This window comes from Pelodiscus sinensis, chromosome 1 (assembly GCF_049634645.1).
Source record: "Pelodiscus sinensis isolate JC-2024 chromosome 1, ASM4963464v1, whole genome shotgun sequence".
NCBI lineage: Eukaryota > Metazoa > Chordata > Testudines > Trionychidae > Pelodiscus > Pelodiscus sinensis.
In genome coordinates this window covers 231,865,671-231,891,663 of record NC_134711.1, presented here as the reverse complement: position 1 = coordinate 231,891,663, position 25,993 = coordinate 231,865,671, and the positions used below count along the sequence as shown (strand labels likewise).

Genomic DNA, 25,993 nt, shown 5'->3' with positions numbered 1-25,993 from the left:
ATAATTTGCTGTGACTGCTCCACCTTATTTTATAGTCACAAATTTTCACCACTAGCTCATCTTTCTCCTTTTAAATATTAGTCATACCAATAAAAATCTAGCAAGCATCCATTCCAAGAGTAATTGGAATGTCAGTTCATTACAAAGAAGAATGTACCAAAATGAATATCTTTATTGGGGAAATTGCTGAGACTCTGTCATGATTTGAACTTTCTTGGCCAAGTGTCCAGCTAAAATGACTGAGATTTAAAAAAAAAAAAAAAAAAAAAAAAAAAAAAACCTTCACAATTTTTCCCCCACAATTTCATGAAACAGATATTTTTAGCAACATTTCAGACTGTGGTATATTTCTACTTTTTTCAGCTGGAGGACCTTTTGCAAAGGGGGTGGGTGTCTATTTGCCCTTGCAAAGCATAGAATAAAACAGCAGTTGGATGAATCAGGAATGATGGGTGAAATTACTTCTAGAATATGAAATATGTCAGAGAGAGATTAGGATAAATAAATAGTTTTTCCTCCTTTTCTTTCCATTTAACATTTTTTTAAGAACACACATGTTTGATACACAGCACTGTGCTGTGTGATAAGACACGGACTTCTCTGAGGTCACTCTTTTTTGTCTTTAGCATTTGTTCTTTTGAATTTCTTTCAAGCAAATACTTTTGCATATTGCAGAAGAAAAAGAATACAGAACCTTTAGAAATGTCTATGAATTCAAGAGGCAGTTTGCTGGCCTTTAGTACTCATTCTTCCCACATAGAAATGCCTTTCACTTGTCAATGGCAAATGGCTGTCTATAGCACCAATCTTTCACTACATAGACATGAAGACAACAGGTGCTGGACAGAATGATGTGAGCCTTTTGCTTGTGCATAGAAGATTAGAACTCCTCTAATTTATCGGCAACTTTTTATAATCCCATTTTTTGTCCTCAGATTTAATTCGGACTTCCCTCTCACTCTCGCTGCCGTCATTATTGCTCTGGGGACCTTTACAGGAGACAGTGAGGGACAAATTCTGCTCTTAGATATGCACAACAAATCTCTTTTAGAATAATAGGAGCTGGCATGTACATCGGTGGCAGATTTTGGCCCTAAGTGAGCAGCTCAAAAGACGTCATTCCCTACATATATTTTGGGACCTCTATGCAAATAAGTGAAATAGTCCTCATTACATTCCTGATCTTAAGTGCCCATATATGGCCTGATCCTGCAATGTGTGTACATCTCCTGAGGGCTAGTGAGTCCCATCAAAACAGCGCTAAAAACATTGCAGGGTGTGCTCACTACCTTGTGGATTAGGTCCATGGAAATGACAGGCTTTGCTACTATCAGTGAGTATGTTACGGAATGCATCCATTCCCCTTGGGTAATATATTCACACAGAAGGCTTCTTACTGCCCGCACGATGAAAGCCATTGTTGCTGCATGCACTTGTAATGCTGAAGAAGGAGCTCTGGCTGCAAGGTCAGTGTTCTCAGCACACTTCCTTATACAGCCAGCAGGCATTCTTCCTTACATATTGCCTCCCTGTGTGCTCAGGCATGGACACACACACACAGATGCACACACACACACCTGTTCTCCACTGCATATTTTGGTCCAAAATATACCAGTCCAGAATAATGTCACAAATCATTCTTTTAGGTATTATTCCTGATAATTCCTGATAAATCAGGGTGGGCTTTTGCCTAATTCCCCAGATTTTCTTCGGTATTATTGATATTTCAGTAGTACCTAGACTAGTACCCTAAAGATTTATGTACTGTACCAACAAATAATGAGAGATAGTGCCTTCCCTTGCACATTTACAGTTAAAATAAACAAAAGATGGGAAAAAGAATTGAGAGATGTGACATAACTTGTCCAAGGTCACTCAGCAGAACAGTGGCAGTCAAAAGTACAACACAAGTGTCTCCTGTGCTTCCTACCACCTCATCACAAATGCAAATATTCTGCTGTCTCACAAGCCCAGACTAATGCTTTGTGATATATGAGCAAAGGAAGGAAGAAAGGAGGAGAGCAGGACTTCCAAGGATTTTTAGCCCGTAAAAGAATAAAGCTTCGTGAGACACAAGGTGGGTGAGCTAATATATTTTATTGGATGGTAAAAAGTACTACCTCCTCCACCTTGTCTCTCTAAATTCACAGGACTAACATGGCTACCATGCCATTGTGTATAACTTTACAAAGCATTAAAAGCTAGGAAAGATATCCTATGATTTCCTATAAATTGTTAACTTAAAAAAAGGAATGAGGAAGTGAGAGCTAGAGGAACAAATGCATATGTTTGGGGGTTTCTTTAATAATCATAACAATCATCTAAAATGTTTAGTTTTTATGCACAACTTTCCTTAGGTAAATCTCAGAGAGTATATCTACACTACAGAGTTAGTTCGAACTAACGTCCGTTAGTTCGAACTAACTTTCATAGGCGCTACACTAGCGCTCCGCTAGTTCGAATTTGAATCGAACTAGCGGAGCGCTTAGTTCGAACTAGGTAAACCTCATTTTACGAGGATTAAGCCTAGTTCGAACTAGCTAGTTCGAATTAAGGGGTGTGTAGCCCCTTAATTCGAACTAGTGGGAGGCTAGCCCTCCCCAGGTTTCCCTGGTGGCCACTCTGGCCAACACCAGGGAAACTCTATGCCCCCTTCCCGGCCCCGGACCCCTTAAAGGGGCACGGGCTGGCTACAGTGCCCGTGCCAGGTGCAAGCCTGCCAGCACCCAGCCAGCAGACCCTGCACCTGGCACGGCACAGAGCCACCCACCCGATGTCCCCCAGCCCACCCCCTCTTCCCGGGACCAGGTTGGCGGCTCCCGGGAGCTTGCCCGGGACCGCAAGAGGCGGACACCTTCCTGGGCTAGTGCGGACATCGTGGACCTCGTCCACGATCTCCGCACTAGGCACAGGAAAGTGGCCGGCTAGGGCAGGAGAGCTGCCAGCCTGGCCACCCAGGAGCAGGTGTGCATGAAAATCAAGGGGGTCCACTGAGACCCCCGACCCTGAGCCCTGAGCTTACAATGGCCGTCCTGGGTCAGACCAAAGGTCCATCTAGCCCAGTAGCCTGTCTGCCGACAGCAGCCAACCCTAGGGACCCTGGAGGGGATGGACCGAAGACAGTGACCAAGCCATTTGTCTCGTGCCATCCCTCTCCAGCCTTCCACAAACTTTGGGCAGGGACACCACTCCTACCCCCTGGCTAAGACTACTCCATGGACCCAACCTCCATGACTTGATCTCACTTCCCTTTAAACTCTGCTCTAGTTGTAGCCTTCACAGCCACCTGCAGCAAGGAGTTCCACAGGGTAACTATTTGCTTTGTGATGAACAACTGTCTCTTACTAGTTTCAATCCTGCTACCCATTCCTTTCCTTTGGTGTCCTCTAGTCCTTCTTTATGGGAACTAATGAAGAATTTTTCTGAATGCACCCTCTCCACCCAACCCCTGCTTTTAGAGACCTCTATCCTGTCCCCGCTCCATCTCCTCTTTTCTAAGCTGAACAGTCCCAGTCTCTGTAGCCTTTCTTCATCTGGGACCTGTTCCCAACCCCTGATCATGTTAGTTGCCCTCCCCTCTCCCAGCCTTTCTCTTCCCCTCTCCCACCTCCTTTTCCCAGTCTCCCCCAGTTTTGTTCAATAAGGACAGAGTCAATGTTGGAAGAAATGTTATCTTTATTTTGTACATCAGGAAGGGGGGCTAGGGAGGGGTAAGTGGAAGGAGGTGAGGGAGGAATGGGGTACGAGCCCCCAATGGGGAGGACTGGGCTGGCTCTGCGGGCTTCTGGGGGTGGAAGCTCTCCTGCAGCCCCCCAATTGCCCCCTCTCCCCAGATGGCAGCCTGCGGCAAGTGCAGCCAGGCTGATGGCCGAGTGGTGTGATGTGCCCAGTGTGGGCACTCTGGGCACTCCAAGCCAGGAATGGTTTTCAAGCAGGGCACCCCTGAGAACTGTCTGTCCGGGGTGGGGGTCGGGTCCCTTTAAGCGCAGCCCTCGGCTAGCCCGAGACAGCAGCTCCACGCTCTAAGTCCTCCTCCGATGCCCTGCCGGCACTGCTTCCGGCCATCCTTAAGCCCTGTTCAGGGTCCACTCAATGTGGACATGCTAGTTCGAATTAGCAAAACGCTAATTCGAACTAGTTTTTAGTTCTAGATGCGTTAGTTCGAATTAGCTTAGTTCGAATTAACTAATTCGAAGTAAGTTAGTTCGAATTAGCGCTGTAGTGTAGACGTACCCAAAGTGTTTTACAGGGAAGATAGGGATTACTATCGCTGTATGAGTCAGAGGTATGAAAAGATAAAGTGGTTTGCTCTAGATCATGGTGCAGGTCAAAGGCAGAGACAGAAATGGATCCCAGAACTCATGATTTCTAGACTAGTGCCCTATGAACTGGACCACACTACCTCACAGAACCTATCTCCAGATTTTATACAAAATTAAACTTGCCATAGAGTAAATATATTTTTAATTTATCTCTTGAACATCTCTACACTACAGATTGGCATGTGTTGTTAAATGCTGATGGCAAGCTCCTCAATGTTTCTGTCCCTGGAGCTCCAGAGTTATCAGTATTAGCAGCCAATGCATCCTGCTAATTTACCAGACCTTGATGTTACCCATAAAGAAAGATCACAGGCAGAGTTTGATGATAAAGGCATTCAGACAGGTTTATTGCCTTCAAGCACAATCCTAGCACCCTACTGTGGTTACAAGTATGCTAACACATCCCTATTCATTATTCTTATCTTGTGCTAAATTGGAATCTATCTATACTGGCCTTATATGTTCATATTTAATGTCTGATAGGCTAGCAACAATTTTGCCAAGTTCATGTACTGGAAGTGAACTTGTGAGCATCTGCTTTAATACATGGCCTGACTTTGGTTTGCACCTTTTGCCTAGACCTTTGATCTTTGTACACCAAGCCCACTACTTCAGACTCCCTCTTTCTACTACAGCATGATACCTCAGACTTTCCAAGTCTAACACATCAATGCTTCAATAAAATGCCCATATCCATTGTGCATTTGTACAATGGGAGAACATATATTTTGTATAATGTGAATTAAGAGTAAAAGTTTTAACTTCAACTCCAAGAGACTATGTTTTAATAGTTATACCATTATACCATTAAACAAGAACAGATGGGCTGTGTCTACACTGGGCCACTTATTCCGGAAAATCAGCCGCTTTTCCGGAATAAGCTGCGAGCTTTCTACACTGGCCCTTAAATTTCCAGAAAAGCAACGATGCTCTACTGTACAAAATCAGCCGCTATTCCGGAAAAACTATTCTGCTCCCGCTCGGGCATAAGTCCTTATTCCAGAACACTGTTCCAGAAAAGGGCCAATGTAGACAGCCCCGTAGTCTTTTCCGGAAAAGCACGTCTACATTGGCCACAGACGCTTTTCCGGAAAAAGGGCTTTTCTGGAAAAGCAGCCTGCCAATGTAGACACTCCTTTTCCGGAAAAACTGAAAACTGAATAGTATTCCGTTTTAAGCAGTTCTGGAAATTCATGCCAGTGTAGACACAGCCATGAAGTATAGTGGGAGACGAGGAAATAGCCTTGCAACTTAATAGTGTTATTTTCACTGATAAAGTTTTATTTGGTGGAAAATAGTAACCAGTTCCAGTGAGCAATGGGAGTCACTAAGGGCATGTCAACACTACACGGAAGATCGATGCTGCCGCTGCTCTCTGGTATGAGACTTGCAAAACTGTGGACTTTAGTAAAAGTCCCAGGAATGACCATGCACACCAGCAGATAAGGAAGGAGCCAGCAGCTTTGCAAATTTATCAGACCAATGACCAATGCAGGGAGTGGATTAATCATCTTGAGAGTGAGTACTGGAAGACGAGGGACCAGAACTTCACCTTGGGAAACTCATGAACATTTTATGCACTTTTTATGAGGCATGTGAGTGCTGGGCCCTGTGCCCTGTGCAGAGCCAACCAATGTGCATGATGACCTGCTCAGCCAGGACGGTGCCCTGCTGGCTCCAGAATCCAACATGGGGATGGATGAAAGCCAGTAGCAGACACCCACAGAGGACCTAGAAGCAATTCCTTTTCTGAAACTGTTCCAGAGCAGGCTTTGGAACAGTATTAGTAGCAAATTATGGATCCATACTCAGAGAAGTTGTTTGATAGCTCCTCAAGGAACATCTCGCTGTTGAGCCTGACGTAGACAATGAAGGGACAGAAGCCATCCCTGAGTTTGGTTAGTTTCTGGATCCAGTGTAATAGTTATTGCTACATTAATGGGAGACATTTCTGATCAAGGAACCAATGCAAAAGATGTAAGAAATATGCCACTAGCTAGGGCATTTGCCAATGGTAGATGGTATTCTAGTGCCTTGATGTGCCCCTTCCTCTACCATCACAACATGGAGTTCAGAAGTATGCATGGGGAACACAAACATTAAAGGACACCTTTAATAAGTATTTTTACCTGAAAGGCACATTTTTTTGCCAGAGCCATTCCTGTTTCTTAAAATTAATAGCATCACACTGCCCAGCGTTTAAGCTTGCCACTCTGATCCTCAACTGTCTATGGAGCTGCCAGAAACAAGGAACTGTGGGTATGTCTACACTACCCTCCTAATTCGAACTAGGAGGGTAATGTAGGCATACCGCACTTGCAAATGAAGCCCGGGATTTGAATTTCCCGGGCTTCATTTGCATAAAGCCGTCCGGCGCCATTTTTAAATGCCGGCAGTTCGAACCCCGTGCCGCGCAGCTACACACGGCACGGCGTAGCTAGTTCGGATTAGGCTTCCTAATCCGAACTAGCTGTACTCCTCATTCCACGAGGAGTACAGCTAGTTCGGATTAGGAAGCCTAATCCGAACTAGCTACTCCGTGCCGTGTGTAGCCGCACGGCACGGGGTTCGAACTGCCGGCATTTAAAAATGGCGCTGGCCGGCTTTATGAAAATGAAGCCTGGGAAATTCAAATCCTGGGCTTCATTTGCAAGTGCGGTATGCCTACATTACCCTCCTAGTTCGAATTAGGAGGGTAGTATAGACATACCCTGTGTGTTTGGGGGAACATATCCCATTTCCAAAACTAGTCAATTTGAATTAGACATTGTCCATGCCATCCATAGGTGACAAAATCTGGCCTCATGTGTGTATCTTTACACTGGAGATTGACACAAGCTGCTCACAAAGCTCTGGAAACGTAGTTTTCTTCAAGTGAATATTCTGGACCCACTGCTGGTCATCCCAGGTCTGCACGATGCCAGAAGCACTGGTCTAAGCCGCGGACATCAGCAGGTATACTGAGAGTACTTAACAGCATCAGCATCAGTACTTCACTGCAGGTCTGTCATGCCGGTGTACTTTTCCTTCTCCTCTTCCTCCTCTATCAGATGCCTTTGGTGGGTCATAAAATGTCAAAATGTACCTCACAAAAGCTCTCCCTGTTTCCTGACACATGAGTGAAAGCACAAGAGAGACCTTCTTGGAGAGGGGTCTCCATCTTACTCGACAGGCTGTATTGTCAGGCTGTTCAAACTCCCTGTAGCATGCAGGCTGAACAGTAAAGATCTCCCACAATGAACCATATTCAAAGGACCACAGCAGCTATATTTCAGAAAGACACTAGGGAATCTTGGAAATGGTTGGTTTTGCTTGAGTCTAAGTAGTTTTTTGAGGAAGCCAGAACCACAGGTTCAAACCCTCTATTAGAAAAGTCTTAATGTAGTGTTAAGAATCCGTGTAGACACTGAAGCCCTATCTTCTCTAATATGGATCAGCTGATTCAAATCCCACTGAATTTGGGCTTACAGTGTAGTGTACCACTCACTAGTTCACCCCAATTTAATTGGCCGAAATGCCCTTTGCCTCAGCCCATTTGAATATATGAATACTGTATATATTATTTGTTTTAATTTTAATGTTAATTTTAATGTATACTATATATCTGGATACCATCACTTCGGTAATTTTTCTTTTTGTACTCTGATGTTCAAGAGCCAATAGAAGCACATAAAAACCTCTCCAGTTTTGTAGTGTTTGGCTCCATTTAACTTGGCTCCATTTAACTGGGCTGTTACTATTCCTGTACACGTCAAGTTTTGCTCTTAATCATATTCCTTGTATAATAATAGACTTTTTCAATAAAGAAAATGTAAAGAAAGGACAATATGTTAAGTGTGTAGTAAATGAAATATAAAACAAAATATGAATTCAACTATGGAAAGTATTTAGAGACATGAGAAAGTCTGAAGAGTTTTTAAGGTTATAATTTCACAAGGAGATGGAAACTCAACTATAAACCATTCTTCTTTGATAATTGTTTAGAGCCACTATTTATTCAAGTTTAGTCCCATGCACTCCAATCTCATTCAAATTTGTTTCTGATATGACAATCAAATGTAATGTATTATGGCTTGCAATGTAAATAAAGTCCATTATAATAATTTTTGTTGCAAAAATATCACCTTAAATCAAACACTCAGGAAGCATGTAAGTGTGGGCAGTGGTACTAAATATTATTTAATTTTGTTTGTAAAATTAGTCTAAAATTGAAATGTAATTGTGTGATTTAACTTAAATATTGTGGGTTTTATCTTAACCCAAGTGTAACTTTCACACAGATTTATGCCTAAGAAATATTGGAAATAGAATCTCCAAGTCATACCCTCAACATACCTAGAGTACTGAAGTATACTTTTTATTCACTTTGGTAGTTAATCAAGTAGCTATTTAAAAGTGGAATAAGTAGCTCCACTCTATTAACAGCTACTATTGACTGAACAGCAGGGTACTCACCAGCAGCGATGAAAATGCCTCCCCCTGCTTTGTACAGGATATGGCTGGCAAAGGGAGCTGCACAGATGATGAAGAAGCTTCCCACCAGAACAGTGATCACTCCCAGGAGCATGAGTACACTCCAGACACCACGATAAACTGGATACCCCGAAAAGGGGGGAAAGAATACAAATATCCTTAGAACTCAAATACAGTTTTGTAGTAAAGATTTTTTTTTCTCTCTTTTTTTTTAATTACAGGTGGAATCTCTCTAGTCTGCCACCTGATCAGTGCCGAACCAGTGAATTTGCTGGACCACAAGCAGTCAATATTGTCTAGCAGCATTACCACCACTTGCACTGCTTACAGGACTCAGAAGATATTTAGGGATAAATTAGAGCTAAATAACAGCACAGAAAACTGAGCGCCAGGACTTAGCAATCTTTATGGACCATGGGAAACTTGGACACACCCATGATAAATGGGTATACAGCTAACTAAAATCATGCCGGACCATGGATGTTGCTGGCCCACAGAGTGCCAGACTAGAGAAGCTCAGCCTGTATCAAATCAAACAATAATTCCAGGACTACTTCCACTAAGAATATATTGTACAATAGGGACTGAATTATGTTTGAACCCTAGATTATATTTTTTGATCATGAAACATATAGTAGAGGGGTATGAAACCATGGTGCTCTATATTTGCACAATGTATGTATATATTAATTTACTTGACCAAATGTAAGTAGTTTAAAAAATGGTGCACAAAAATGGTAGCCAGGAAAATATGGATCTCTGCTCAGTTTAACTGAATACAATTACCAAAGTTAAAGACTGAAAAAAAGAAGTAACATATTGAAATTCTTAGTGCTGGGCCAATATTACCACTAACAATCTGTCCTGAATAAGTTTTAAGAAAACCTAACACAGCAAAACCAGAAAGAAAAATGTAAACGATGCTTCTGAAGACCAACTAAGTGCTTTTAATCAAACTCTTTCTGTCAAAGCGCTTTGTACTTTATTAAATGTAAAGTTTTAGAAAACTCAGTTAGTCAAGGACAAGCAGTGCTGAATTAATGCATGAAGCTGGTGATAAATGGGCTAAGAGTTTTTAACAGACATTTGCCAAAAAAGTGTTTCTAACAATAATTTTAACTGGTTAATTGCACATCTCTTAAGCTAAGACATCATTTGACAAAGACTAACACAGCAAAATAAATTCCTCTTGTAAATGTAAGAAAGAGTGCACTAATGCAGCCCATTAGCCAAATTAGAAGTTGTTACAATCTCTAACTCTGGGTCTGAAAATTGCAAAGTACCGGAAATTCATTCAGTAAAAGTATTTCCATCTGGCTAAGAAAAAGCATGTAAACCAAATAGTGTCTGAGAAAAAGTGGCTTCTTAGTAAGACTGACCAATTGGTTTTACTGTTGTTGGCACGACACAACTAAGCAGCTTTTACATTTGGATTTGTAAACTGAAATTTTCTAAAGCTCTTTAGAGTCAACCACTCAAATTTTATCAAAATGAGGCTTTTTAAGATATATTGTTCAAAGGTATAAGTTACCACTTTCTAAGTAATATGTTTCAACAGTCTCTAGGCTTTAACTTAACAGGATAATTTGTGCTGAAATATGCGCTTTTATGCCCACACTAGACTTTTAGAATGCATCAGTTATAATATGTTAACTACAGTAATACCTTCTTGTTAATAGATCTTAAATTATTAATCAGACAAAGTCTGAAAGAGGTAATCATCCATGGGCCAGCTCAGGAGTAGAAATGACTGACCTTCCATCATCTGTCCTAAAGTAGCTATCAGAGAAATTGACTCTATTTTTAGGTTTACATCCAGTGCAAAAGATTATTTCTTCTCAGATAAACACTGATGGAGATATCTCCTGGGAAGTAGGGCCCCATTCAGTAAACCTCTTAAGCACCTATTTAAAAGTATACACAATACTTACATGATTTATTTAATGGACAGTGAATCAGAGCTTTAAGGAATATATTTCAAAGGCCTTCAGTCTTGGGCCTTTGAAGTAGTGTCATACTGTGATATTCACATGGGTAGCTCTGGAAACTTCATCACAGTCTTCAGGACCATTGCCATTAGTTTCCCATTTGGAACCTAAGCTCCTAAACTAGTCTATAACCACTCAATTATTTTGAATTGATGGCTCCGGGGATTTAAAAGTTACATATACAAAAGGACATATTGGAAAATCAGACCCGGCAAAAGTTTTCTTCTGTATCTTTATGGTTTGTAAGAAAATTCACATGGAATTATTTCTGTTTTCTGAGTGTACAAGAACACAAATGCATCCAACATAAAAATGTTGGTATGTAATCTGAATATTTATTTTCCAGAACTACTAATACAAGCAGCTTTGAAATTTGTTTTCTGTGAAAATTCTACTAGAAAACTTTGATTTGCTCAAATGTTCATGGAAGCTGAACAAAAAAGAAGTACAAATATAACTAATTTAGATTCAGTGAAACCTTCACATCAATTTGCATAAGAAAAGTTTTCCCGGTTCTACTAACATAACTGTTTTATTAGTTATAAACTAAATTCTGCTGACATCTATTCCTACATCAAACAATACATTACCAATTTTGTACACTAGAAAGTGAAGCAAGCTTGATGTAACTTTGCAAAACCAAAAACTGGAATTTTTCAAATCCACTTTTATTTGCCAAAAATTATGTAAATCATTGTCTCCTGAAAGGGAAAAAGCAAAAGTCATGGAAAAAGCAGGCAGACATGGAAGGAAGTGCTACAACAATGAAATGTTCAGTTTCCAGTGATTTACCCAATTTCATACAGTACCAGAAGTGGAAACAAAACCTAGATAGGCTGAGCCGAAAGCAGGGGTATAACCACCAAGCCAGTTTCCAGTCACATTTGTGGCACTTGTTGGGGGAAACACTCTAAAATAGTTTGACTCTTTCTGGAAGACTTGCCTCCAGAAGGGAGTAACAGGCAACCCCACCTCTGGCACCAGAGCTCTCAACTGTAGCATTCCAAAAACTCAAGCCACTTTCCTAGCCTATTCAGTCTTAACAATTGGCATCAGGACAAACTGTGAGACTCAAATGCCAGTAACAGCTATATGAAACTCCACTGTTTATCTTTCACAACAGCCATGAACCCCTCTGTCACTCAGTTATCTCCATCTCAAGCCAAGATCAGCATATGGCTGTGAAAGAGTTGGCTGAAGTTAAACTTAAGCAAGAATTAATGTATTCTAGTAATCAAAGGGAAAGGCTTTACAATGCTGGTCCCTGTGTGATGTCGCTACTAGTCAAGGAATTTTGCCCCCAGACTTTAAGGTAGTCGGAAGTCAAGGAGTCCCTCTGTGATGCCTACTGAAACTGGCCTCCCACGTAGTATCAGCCACAAAAAATGCAATTTTTTCATCTACGTCTAGCTAGGAACTACATGCCTACTTGACCAGGTGTCCATGAACACCTTCATTATTTTCAGACTGGAATATTGCAAATCCATATATGTTTGCTTGAAATCATAAACCTTTGAAAAGGCTGTTACTGATGCAGAATGGAGCATCCTGCCTTGTCAGCAACATAGTCTACCCGAATACTTTTCCACTCTGTTGGGATCCTATTGAACAATGATTCAACTTTAGGATTCAATTTCCATTTTCCAGATCCTTAAGCACTTAGATCGAGAATAACTAACAGATTCCCCAATTTGCCAGGATCTCACCAACTCTGCTTCTCAATAACAATGCAATTATCTAAGGCTTGTGTGTGCAGGAGACAGATAATTCTGGATGCTAGACCACATGACTTTGGAATACAGTCCAACTACAGATGACCATGAACTTCACTACCTTAAGATCCAAATGCATATCCCAACATATCTCACTTTTTTATCTTGACTTTCCATGCAGCAACACTTAATCTGAATAAATACATACCAATGCCACCTAACTCACTTCCCTTAGAAAGCAGAACAGAGAGTATTCTGATGATCTAAAACACATTTTTGTCATGGTGGAAGAATCAGCTCCTAAATCAGGAGTGGAGAACCTACAGTGTGCTGCAGTCACTGGGAGCTACGAGTAGCCATTCCTGCAGACACTAGTAAACAAAGAGTCTGGTGGCCTGCCAGCCACTAATCCTGACTAACTGCATGTGGCCCATGGGCTCAAGAGTTGCTATCCCTACCTTAAGTAAATTAAGATGCACTGAGTTAGCTAAGTCATTTCCTATAGTCAAACTAAGAAAGTACAAGGAATCACTGCACATTCTGAGGCAACTGTATTTATATTAGATGCTGCCTCTTTATGGTGCAATAACTTAAAATTGAACAGTCCCAAAAATGAGTTCGGCAAACTTTCCCTTCATCTCAACAAAGAACTTCCCTTGGGCATGTCAGACAAGGCTGAAATATAAGCATGATTGACACAGAACAAGCTATTTGTCTTTATGCTCTGCTTCATTCATACTAGAGCACAAAAACATTAACATTTTAATGTGTCACCAGGTTTCCAAATTGCTTGGCATATAATTTTGCCTTTTTATTTATTTTTCCTGAAGAAGAGCATCTCCAGTCACTAGTGAAGCACTCGGGTTGCTTCTCTTGTTCCCATATAAGCCCTCTTTATTCCCAAAACTCTGACCACCATCCTTCCACCTGGGGATTGAGAGGATTCCCTTCAGGACTTCTCTACATCATTTATTAATTAGCTGAATTGGCTGGTCTTGAGAAGTGAACTGAATGTTGAGAAATAGTTCCCATGGTAGCAGGGAAAGATAGTGCCTATCCCTTCTAGCAAAGGAACTCATGATGCTGTATTTTAATACATAATATACCTGTGCTACCGACCGAAAGAAAAGTAGTGGTATGTTTGATCTAAAAATACTTAAAGAGTGCCTAATGTAACTATAGCAGTACAACAGTGTCAGTGATGTAGAGAAACATGATAAGACAAGATCATGTTGGCTTCGTTACACATTACTCTCAGCTGTTTTAAAGCTCTCATCAAGGGATTTTCCAAAGAAAGAGGGTATCACTGGTGACTAATATATCGTGAAATGTTATGCAGCTGAAAATCGGGAACTGAAAGATCCACAACATACACATCATGTACAAGAGTGATGCATACCCCAGAAATTAGAAAATAAGATATTTAAGTATAGGTTAGCTGAGGACACAACTATAACAAGGGTGTGCCTAGATCTCTAGCAGGAAATGTGAATGTCAAATTCATGAAACCGTATACATTATTTTATCAATCTTTCTGCAACAACTCTAGCTGCAACTGTCTTAAAATTTGGTCTATTAAAAGAACTTACCAAACACATTTCTAATAATCTATATAAAGAAACAATTTAAAGCAAAACATAAATTCAAATCCTATTAAACCTGTGAAGCCAAAAGCCTTTTTGCTATAGGGTTGGGTACACCTGTCTGTAATAATGATAAAGAGGTGTCAACTGATTCGGATAAGAATTGACCTGAACATTAACCCACAAACCCCAAACCTGAACTAAACTTTTTTCCTTTACCTCAGTGTGTTCTGCCAGGGACGAAAGTAGCAAAAAGTCCCTAATAAAATAAAATAAAATAAAATAAAATAAAATCTAGATGTAGAGGGCCTGATACAACAGTGTATAGCAGGAATCTCTCTTCTGAGGTATAAATCAACATAAGGGAGATCAGTTGGGCCCTGTCAGTAAATGTCTGTAAATGTCTGGGGCCTTCCACTGAGACCCAGCTGGAAATGCCATAAATCTTGTCAGACATGTTTTTTCTCAGATGATTTCCAGAACCAGTAATTACTCTATAATAATAATTACTTCTTTTTTAAAAAAGGCTGAATCTCAAGAGTAAAACACACATAATTTTCATGCTGCTGATCCACTCCTCTGTTAAATATTTCTCACATTGACTGAATGTATGGCTAGAAGGTTTCCTTCACTAACATACTTCACTTCAAGCTGTTGGGTTCAAACATGTGCCTGTATGATATAAAACAATTCTTGCCCTGGAAATAGAAACCTTAGAGGTAACATGTAAAATTATTATTTCAGATGTCATAGCTAATATTTCACAGAGTAACTGACTAGAAATGTATGTTAGTTCTATTAGGTAGGTTTCAAAAGAGCAATTCAGCTGCCAAAAATTTGATCTGGCCATTAAAACAAAATAGTTGAAAAAAATGAAATTCTCTTTATCTCTACCAAAATTTTGCATCCATAAAATTATGCATTATATGGTATGTGCTGGCATTGTGTGCTCACTACTGTCCAATATACTGAATATAAATGGTCAGAGGGGGTCAGAAAAAAAAACTACTAAGGGCTACAGGTCAGATTATTCAGCCGATATAAATCAGTTTAAATTCATGAGATGTAGTGGCTTTTGGAGTTGGCTTCAAAGGAGCTATGCTAATTTACAGCCGTTGAGGAATGGCCCTTTATTTGTAAATCAATTTGGAAGCATCCATTTTAAAATCAAATGAATGTCTTGACTAGGGACCAAATCTTGCAACCCTCATCCTTGGAAATAGTCCCACAGAGGCCAATTGGATTACATGTGCAAATCAAAATTATTTGCATTGCAAGGAGTTGCACAGTCAGGCCCAGATTTGAAAATAAATAAATATTTCTTTAATTAAAAAACATATTGTAGGGAAAGTTATTCCACAACTTAGTAGATGCTACTTGAACAGTAGAGTTAAGTGATCTATTATAAGTAATGAGATACATTAATTATTATATAAATATATTACTACTTTATACCATACCCTTATTTTTTTCAAAATAGTACGCAGTGTTATCTGTGTGGTTCCCACTAATACCATGAGAATGATGTGGTTACATATGAGTGTACATGTTTCTAATGAATGTAGTATGATGGTTTGTTAGTTTATTTATGCATAATAATAATTTTGGTTCTCTTTCATTATTTTACGAAATTCAGTGTCAGTGGATCCAAAGGCAGCATAGCGCATGTCTGTAGGTGTTTGCCTATTATCTGCACACTGTCGTTGTAAACTGTCATTCCATCACTGAAAGGCATATGTTGTTTACAAAAGTGAACATACAAAGTAGCACAAAATAATGGTGACTATATAAAGTGTAATAAGTTACAGTTTTGAAACTGTGACTCTAACTGTTAAAAGTGGATTGTGTGTGTGTGAGCGACAATGCAAGAAAAGCAGGAATACTACAATGTACATTTAAATCTCAAAAAAAGGCCAAGATTCTAGTTGGCTTGTGTCACCACATCTCTACCCAAGCTGGCCACTTAGGGCATTTCAGCCTGAGTTTCAGTAGCAGAATGACTTTGGCTCTGTGCTTGATGTTTTGCACACTTACATGTTAAACACATCTAACAATGTTGCAAGATATCCATAAACTCTAAAACCTCCATCTGCATGCACAATTTTGATCTCTATCACCTGAGCAGACAAGCATTGCTGTTTGAAAAGTGAGCAGACAAAGGAACGAGCAAACGAACCGAGGGTGGATTGAGGCCCCTTTGAACTACTGTCCGTAACTATTTTGGGCCAAATTTTCATTGACATTAACAGAGTTATCCCAGCAAGGAAGTTGCTCTCTCTCCTGTGTGCTACTTAAACCTTTCAGGTTTAGAAATACCTTAGGAGACTGTTTTCTTTCCTCTGCCTGAACAGCTTTATGGGGGCAAACTGGAAATCATGTTCCCAAGCAACTGATCTCCATGTAGTACAGACCAAGCATGAATATTAATGTTTCCACCACAGCCTGTAGTTAGTGACAAATTGTTCTGATATGATGCAAAGCCCATCAAAGTCAAAAAGCACATACAGGGCCAAATCCTTTACTTGATTTGAAAAATAAATAGTTTAGAGAAAAACTCAGGCACCTGTAAAAATTGCATATATGCGTACAGATTATATTTTTCACAAAGCTAAAACTTGTGCTGTTCTTTTTTTCTGCTCAGAGTCATAGATTTTAAGGACAGCATGAACCACTGAAATAATCTAAGCTGACCTCTTGCATAATGCAGGCCACAGAACTTCATCCAGTAATTCCTGAATAAAACCCATACCTTGTGTTTGATCTTAGAGCATGTCTTTTGTAATACCAATTTTCCAAAAAGGGTAGCTAGTTTCTTTTTCCCGGAAGAAAAGTGATTTTTTTTACTCCTCACTATTTCATAGTAAAAAAAAATGGCTTACTGGATTCACTAAAAAAAAGTTCACTTTCAGGAAGAGACCAACTGTGGAAGATTTTACCTCCAAGAGTGAATGTTTGCAAAAGTTAAAAACATGAAAATGGGAGTTACAATACAATTTGTTTTGCTTTTTAACCTTGAAGCAGAGGTTAAAATAAGATGAGACCATCAACAAGCAGGAGAAGAACAAATAATGTCAATAATGGGAAGCAAGGATGTTAAATATTGACTAATTGTCTAATTGAATAGTCGATGCATTTTGCATCGACTATTCAATTAGTCGATAGGGCGATTCTGCCTTTGAAGTGTAGCAATAGCCCTAGGGGTGTTGCTACACTACAAAGTCGAAAGCACCGAGTGGAGCCTGGGATCAGCTGGGAACTCCAGCTGATCCTAGGCTCCACATGGCACTGCCACTTTGAAATGCTGCATGCAGCCTGATGCCAGGCTCTCCATGGCATTTCAAAGCAGCAGCTCTCATAGAGCCAGGGTCAGCTGAGTCCCCAGCTGATCCCAGGCTCCACGCGGCACTGTTGCTTTGAAGCACCGCATGCGGACTGGGGACACCACTGCTGCTCTGAAATACCTCCTCCTGTTTCCCCTCTCCTTTGCTGCCTCTTTCTGATAGAGGCAGCAAGGGAGGGAGAAGTGACTAGTCAACTAACATGTTGACTATTCAATAAGTATTTGCTTATCGGATAGTCGACTAGTCTTTCACATCCCTAATGGGAAGCAATAATGTCACTATTTTAAAAATTTCCTTTTGTGGTATGGTTAGTTGAGAGAGACTATTGGACACTGTGACACAGATACAAAATATCAGGTGAAAACCTGGCTCTACTGAAATCATCAGAAGTTTTGCTATTCACTTCATCAGAGCTAAGATTTCACTGAGGGTATGTTAAAAAACAGATAGTTAAAAAATAGAGCGATAGCCATTGTAACCATATGCTTTTATAAGTCTTTTTAATAAACCTGTAACTGTTTAAGTTTTTAACCTAACTCCTTCAGTTGCTGTAACAAAACCAAGCACAATTTAAAAAAACTTCAGCCGGTCATGAAAAACAGGTATAAAAAAAGCGTGGGCGTTTAAATTTGTGTCACTCCCAGGTAACAAATCCGTTGGGGCATCCCTCAGTCTTTCCCAAACTGCCCACTGCAAAAAAACTCTGCATCCTAGAAGCTAAAATCTAAGGTGTAGTAAGCTCTTCCTATAAAGGGGCATCGGTTGGCCTGTTGGCTACCCTCTGTGACGAAACCCCGGTCCTAGCAGTAAAAACACAAACGTTAAACCTTTTCTCAAAAACACACACACACACAGTGCCCTAACCGTCGGCTAACAGATACACTTCTAGTATTTCTTAATTTAACAAATGCTGATCCTGTAAGTTGTCAAAAGCTTGTTCTATTAAAATACTGTGGATATGCTAGATTACAGATGAGTAAATTTCTATACTAGCAAAAATGATGATAATGTAAAAAGGCATTATTTAGTAAAGCGGGTTATTTTGATAATGATAAAAGATACAGTACAAGCTGTGTTATCTAGTACTTTAATATGCAGAATTACTGGCATCTATCATGAATTCCTCCTTCAGTTAACAGGAAAAATTCCGATAACCATCTGGCATCATCTTTCAACATTTTCTGGTGCTTGCAGAAGTCAAGTTTGCAAACTTGCAGCAGTAAAGTTTGTTCACGTCATGCTTCTGCATATAATACCATTATCAGATATTATCTAACCCATCCTGCAACTATGGCTACTGTACAGTGAAAAACTCATGAACCATTGCTGTAAACCTCAAGTAACCGGCACATTTGATTAACTGGCAATCCCTATTCCCCATAAATGTCCAATAACAAAGCTTGTGCTGTACTTGAATGTACATTTCTGCTCTAATAAAAATTAGATTCGGATCCTGAAAATGAACTTGTGTGGCATGAACTGGATGCAGAAACAATCTCTTTTTTTTTTACCAGACTTTTAATGAACTCCAAAGCAATCCAACTGAATCTATTTGTACACTAGAGATGGTTCTGAATATAGAATTTCTTGGGACATCACCTACAGTTAAATTTTCTGGTTTTAATCTCCTAATATGAAATATATCTAGGTAAATTACATTTGAACAATGGTCTGATGGCAAATATTAACTAAAATTAATAAGGAATGTGATTATATTCCTTTATCCCCCTTCTTATTTTTTGTTTGTACACTTCTTTGTAATCATATAATGTAATTGAGGGTTCTTTGTGAATTTATGAATGATTGTTTGGATGCAAACTCCTCCGTGATTTTTAGGAGAGGCAGGTTCTTCCATATATCATTAGAAAGACAAATTTATCTAAGGGTGCGTTTACACTGCATTGTAGGTCAAAATAAGATATTCAATTTGAGCTATGCAAATTGTGTATAGATAGCACCAAATTTCAAAATAACTCACTATTCCAAAACATCCCTTACTTCTTATATTTCAAAATAACAGGCTTTCTATGAAGATGCAGAATAGCTATTTCGGGATACTTCGTTATCCCGGAATAGTGTTACAGTGTAGATGTAGTCTAAGTGTGCTGATGGATTTGACCTATGACCTTAACTGGCCAGGTTCAAACTCCTCTTGGACTACTAGTTAATATTCTTAAAATGTTAACAGAATTGTTGACAGTACAAGTGATTTCTTTGTGGAAGCAGTATACACAACAAGAATCAAATCCGGAAATCAATAAGAGGAATAGTGCAGGTCCTAGGATAGAGAGGCGTCATGTCTCTCTGTTCATTTTGAGACTGAAAGACATCCTGCCATATATTATTTGAAAAATAATTTCCCCTAGATTTCTATAAAAATCTTTGATTTCACCTTTGGCATCGATGTCAGAAGATTGTCTGAATTTGTTTTAAATGGCTCTTCTACGAACTCAGCTTTCCAATTACTGTGCAGGAAATAATATCCTTATTACAAAATGCTAGCATCACTCTAGTAGAATATTCTGGTGGCATTATTTAATATATCAGACTTTAGAAGAGTATATGTTTTGAAATCTTACACTATATACATGGCTAACATCAGGGTGTGTCTAGACTATAGGGTTTTGTCGACAAAAGTAGACTTTTGTCAACAAAACTATACCCGCCTTTACACTACCACCAAGCTCTATCGACATAATGTCGACAGAACTTGGCAGTTTTGTTGATGGCAGTAAGCCTCATTCTACGAGGAATAACGCCTTTTGTTGACAGAGTTCTGTCGACAGAAGGTGTTATTGCATCTACACTGTTCTTTGCGTCTACACTCTCATGTTGACAAAGCAGCTTGCTTTGTCGACAGAACTGGATGTAGTCTAGACGCTCTTTGTTGACAGAAGCTTTGTCGACAGTATCTGTCGACAAAGCCTCTGTGAATAAAAGCCTGTAGTCTAGACATACCTTCAGTGAGAATGTAATGGTGTCCTTACACAAGGCCTGAGCAGGTTAAAAAGGTTCAATTAATCTCGTAGGCCGCATCTAGAGGAAAGCCAAAGACTGATAAAAAAAATCCCCTTTTTTTTCAAGTGTCCACCACAGATCAGACATTAAATATGGCCAACTGATCTTATGGCTGCACCTAGGGAAGAACCAGGGATATAGTCTAAATTGAAGGTGAACCTAACTGGACCGGAGCAGTCTGGACTCATATAAAAAGTCAGGAAGTTGACAGCAGGAGGGAGAGATAGGGAGAAGCTCTGCAATAACTCCAGAGAGGGAAAGGGAATTGGTGAGAAAAGAGGAGGAGTTCTATGGGAGGATAAGCCCTGAACTATAGAGTGGCAAAAAGCCGAGAAAGGTGGGCTAGCCACTGCAAATAGAAGAACCTCATATTGACTTCTATGGGGCTATTCACATAGTTAACATAAAGCATGTTCTTAAATCCTTGTGAACAGTAGCCTAAATATCATGGTTTGCAGAAATGAGCAGTACAGTCTTGGTGAAATGAAATAATAGATTTTTTTTACTTACATTTTTACTTCTAAACACATTTTAAAAGTGTACAGTCTTTGAAATTCCAAAGCTCCATGAATTAAACTGCATGAAGTGATAAAGCTACTTCATATTGACGTAGCCAAACTGTTTTCCTGAAACTATAGGCACTGTACATATTTGCGGCCAAGGAAGTACTTACTGATTGCAGAGTCATAGGAGGTTGAGTTGTGTTCATCTCGGATAAAAGGAAATGGAGAAAGGTAGGCATGCGTGCAATTCTTAGATGGCAATTGGTTGGCTAGAGAGAAAAAAGTCTAAGCATTAATGTCTAGCATGTATATGATGAGGAGTTGTATTCGTGCTAAGTAGAACACTTTTAACATATTCTCTAACATGGCAGGCTGAATTCTATACGTCCAGCCTCCAAATTCTTATTCAGACAAAACCCTGTTAACCTTTAGTGACGACTTTGCCCAAGTAAGGGATTGTCAGCATTGTCGACTCCATACCATCTGTGGATTCCTCTGCCTAAGGAGAATGTCCAGTTAGGGCAGCTGTAAGGGTGATTTGTGCTGCTGGAGCAGTAGAAGCAATCATTTTGGGGACTAGGATTTGATGCAAGTGTTTGTATGTATGTTTGAGAGAGAGGGAAAAAAGCTATAACGAACACAAATCAACCCACAAGGCACAGGTTAAAACAGAAAGGCAAGCAAAGAGAAATTTCTTCAGACACAGGCTGCAGTCTCTAACCAGCATTTATTGTCTGCTTGCCTAATTTTTTATTTTGAAAGAGCTGATTTTGAAAATAATTACTCTGTTTAAAACTTTACTTAAATATTCTGGATTAAGTCTTCAAGTGCTTTACTTATTTATTTAGATGTATACACAATATTTAATAGCACCTATCCAATGAAATATGAATAGGACCAGATGACTAAAAATACCTGACAAAAATGTTCAACTTTTGCATCAACATGGTAAAAGTAATGATTATGTAGAAATACAATCTACACTTACTGTACCAAAATTTCCAAATACTGTTTGTGTCTTCTCCTACATCGCCAACAAACCAGCACCTCCAGAAGAAACCTTCATGGTGGAAAGTGACCTGCTCCTCCTGCATAAAAAAATGCAATCTTTGTAGCCTACATTTTTCAAAATCCCATCAAATATAGGTTTTTAGTTGAAAATAATAAGAAAACTCATCATCTCCTGAAGGGACATTATTTAAAGAAAACCTCGTTTGTCAAAAGCTCAGATAGCATCCCATGGGTCTGAGCACAATGGGCCTGATCAAAGCCAAATGAAGTCAGTAAAAAGCCATTAACTGCAGTAGGCTTTGGATCGGATCCATAAACACCAGACTTAGTGTTCATACAGTAAAGTTCTTTCCATATGATGAAGAAATGAGCACATCTGTGAAACTAATTCTGCCTATTATTCTGAAGAAACAATATAAATACTCACCCTAGTATTGTTTGGACCTCCTGAACATCTTTCAACTTCTGTAGCCAGAAGCCAGTAGTCTGTCCCAAAGGCCACCAAAAAAAGCAAAACTCCCAGCGCCCCAAAGAAGCCTCCAAAAAATATCCCCACGCTTAATTTCATCACTGAATTGTTTCCAAGTGAATATGAATATTTTTAAAATTATTAACCTTCAAAATAAAAAATTAGACACGCCGACAATAAATGCTAGTTACAGAATGCAGCCTGTATTTGAAGAATTTTCTCTTTCCTTGCCTTTCTGTATTTCTCCTGTGCTGTGTAGGTTGATTTGTATTCCCTGACTTGTGTTCAGCCCAACAGATGGAAAGGACCTTCTATTTTAGGATATTGATGGAAGAGCTTTACTCTGTTTCTCTATCAAGGCGTGGCCAGCCAAAAATAGCTGACCTTCCCCTAACTATCCAGAGAGTCAGGGAGTGACTTGAAATATTATTGCAGTTGGTGCATCAACAAAAGTGGAAGGGAGATGAAGTTGCAACACCCTCATCATTCCACATGGGCTGGATTACAGGACATAGTTACAACAAGCACTTCCAATGTGTAAATTTGGCAGTGAACATTTCTCCTGCCATTAGCAGGAAAGAGAACACATGAAAAATCCCAACCTGAATGAAAACTTTTGTGGTAAATTCTGTTTGCTTTCAAAGGGAATACTTTTCACAATTACTAAACTTTAGTTAATTATGTTGAATTGAGTCTTTAAGTGCTTTACTTATTTATGTACATATATGTATATACAATATTTAATAACATCTATCCAAAGGAACTCAGCCCCCTATGCTCATTAAAATTACAATATAAAGAAAGCAGTCTCCAAAACGAGACAGAGAATCAAACCCTTACAACCACAAGTTACAGTCCCTGTTTCATAAAAGTTAGCCCTTCTAAAAATAAGCTTTGCCACATACCCAGAAGGTCAATGGAACATGACAAAGGAATGGATTTATAAGTTCTAGGCTTCTCAGGGTGAGTCTACACTGCACATTTATTTCAGAATAAACTACTCCAGAAGAGATATTCTGAAATAGCTTATTTCGAAATACTGCATCTACACACAAAATACACATCAAAATAGCTATTTGCTATTTCGAAATAGCATGTCCACACTGATTTGACACTGAATCACATTTAAGACCACCCAGAACCAGTTCAGACAGGGTATCAGGTCAGTAGTTACTTTGTGTGGCTGCTACATGAGGCTATCTGAGACATGTACTTAAAGGGACTCCCCTTGATGGCTGTTTCTCAGGTTCTTCTGCTTGCTTGCCTACATGAGGGACAGCAAAACATTTGCACTGTGTGCTTTGGTTGCCCTGCTTCTGGACACCACAGCACACCCTGCTATGGGGCTGGAGCTGCCTTCAGGCAGTCTTCAGTTATTGCAGTTTATGCTTCAAGTCATGCAGCACTTTCTGCAGGCTGCCTCCAAGGCTCTGCAGGACTCCAACCCCCAGCTCTTCTGGGAGACCCTCCTCAGATCTCTGTGGCTATGTCTACACTGCAGAGCTTTTCTGGGATACCTTTCCAGTATCCCAGAAAAGCTCTGCCGCATTCAAGGAACACGTCCACTTTCAAAAAAAAAAGTTGGAAAAGTGGACACCTTTTTCAGCATCCCTGTCAATCTTGTTTTACAAGGAAAAATGGATGTTCCAAAAGAGGGTTTTCTCTGAAATTTGGCCCCGTGTAGATGAGTCACATTTATACCATCAAACGCATCACTTGGACAACATTGGTGCCTGTATTAAGAAGGTGAGCAAGCCAGAATCTGGTCTTCATGATACTACCCTAAGTGAAAATAATAATATTAATATTTATATAATTGCTTTCTTCCATAGATCTCAAAGCACTTTACAAAGATGTATAAGCATAATTATTCTATTTACAACTGAACGAAGTGCAATCACTTATCCAATTTACAGAGTTAATGCCAGAGCCAGGAATAGAACTCAGGTATCCTGACCCAAAGTTATTTACCATGACCATTGGACTGCAAATTGTTAAAATACAGGTTAGGCCTCCCTCATCCGGCACCCTCAGGACATGACTGATCACAAAGAAAGGAGTTTGCTGGACCAGGGAAGGTCAGCTCTGTTCCCTCCCTGCCTGGCTTCGCTCCTGGCCTCAGCTGCTGGAATTCCCCACCCCTGCCCTGGCTGCTGGCTCCCAGGTACAGGCTCTACTTGCAGCTTCAGATGTGCTGCTGGCCCTGCTGCTGCTTGCCCTGGCTGGGCTCCCTACCACTGGTCAGGCTGCCAGCCCTGCTCAGGCCACTGGCTCTGCTGCTACCAGCCCTGGTCGGGCTGCCAGTCCCTCTCAAGCTGCCAGTCCAGGCGCCATCCCAACTGCCGCTGGCCATGGCCAGGCTGCTGGCCCCACTATCGCCAGCCCTGGCAGGGTTCCTGGCCACTGTCCCTCCTGCCGTGCATGACTCGCAGCTGCCAGGATTCTCTGGTCCAGCAATATCCATAGTCCTGCCGGAGCACAAATGTTGCCAGACCAGAAAGTCCGTTTTTAGAGGTTCAACCTAAAATAAAATGCTTAATTTCATTCTTGTTATATAAGCCTGTACAAAATAGACTTGTAGCCAGGACCAGCCATGGACCAAATGTCACCTTAGACTAGCAGCAGCTTCAGTGCCCCTCCCACTTCTCTAGTTGTTAAACTTTTGAGTATCCCTTTATTACATTTGTAGCCCGTGTCACAACTCTAATGTACAATTTGCATACATGATTTATCCCTGTCATATAAGACAATAAATGTGCACACAAGTATCTGAAAATCTGTATTTATTCATGCCATATACAGGTTGTACCTCTTTCATCCAGTACTCTCAAGACCTGACTTGTGCTGAATCAGAGAATTTGCTGAGGTCAATATTATTTAGTAGCATTACCAATACCTCCACAGCTTACTGGGCTCTAAGAAGACACTGAGGGGTAAATTAGAGCTAAATCACAGCACAGAACACTGAGAGCTAGGACTGGTGGCAATAAACAAACTTTATGGGACCATGGAAAACTTGGCTACACCCATAATAAGGGGACATCAGGCTAACTAAAATCATGCCAGACCACAGATGTTGCCGGACCAGAGAGTGCTGAACTAAGAGAGGTTCAACCTGTATAAGCGAATAAAAAAATAATTTCCCTTAAACGTACAGTAACTTTTTTAAATTTAAAGAATAACTAAAATGAACTAATATCAAGAAATTGAACTCTGCACCAACACTAGGTGGACAATTATTAAATGATGTTACAGTAGGTGACAGTCTTAGAATGTTAACTTGAATCCTTTCATTCAAAACATCACTTCTCTCACTTTTGACCTCACGAATTGAAGCACAGCATCAGAGAAATCCCAGAGCAAGCGATATAAGTCTCTTGTCAGTCATGTCAATGGAAGATATATTTTGATGCGCATGAGCTTTGAAAAGCTGCGTTCACCACTCGCAAATGTGGTTGGCAGTCTGCATCCCTTGAGCTCCACATTGCAACTAACTGCTGCACTGCTTTGTAGCTTCTTTTATAGGGCCTTCCTGGTCTCTGATTGGCTGCTTCCTCTGCTGTCACTCTTGCC

The 25,993-nt window shown here is 40.1% G+C and overlaps 1 protein-coding gene across 3 annotated transcripts in view; it reads right to left on the bottom strand.

The window, feature by feature from the left end:
• TMEM182 (transmembrane protein 182) overlaps positions 1 to 22,735 on the bottom strand; it is a 29,814-nt gene extending 7,079 nt beyond the window's left edge. The window contains exons 1-4 of one of the 3 annotated variants that reach the window (XM_075917424.1): positions 22,379 to 22,735; positions 21,929 to 22,028; positions 21,111 to 21,209; positions 8,778 to 8,915 (exon numbers count right to left, since the gene is read on the bottom strand). In XM_075917424.1, the coding sequence (XP_075773539.1) occupies positions 8,778 to 8,915; positions 21,111 to 21,209; positions 21,929 to 22,028; positions 22,379 to 22,519 (478 nt within the window). In that variant the 5' untranslated portion in view covers positions 22,520 to 22,735. The remainder of the gene's footprint in view (positions 1 to 8,777; positions 8,916 to 21,110; positions 21,210 to 21,928; positions 22,029 to 22,378) is intronic. The other 2 variants (XM_006127654.4, XM_075917432.1) reach the window with 2 other exon arrangements.
• Between the last annotated feature and the right edge of the window lie 3,258 nt (positions 22,736 to 25,993).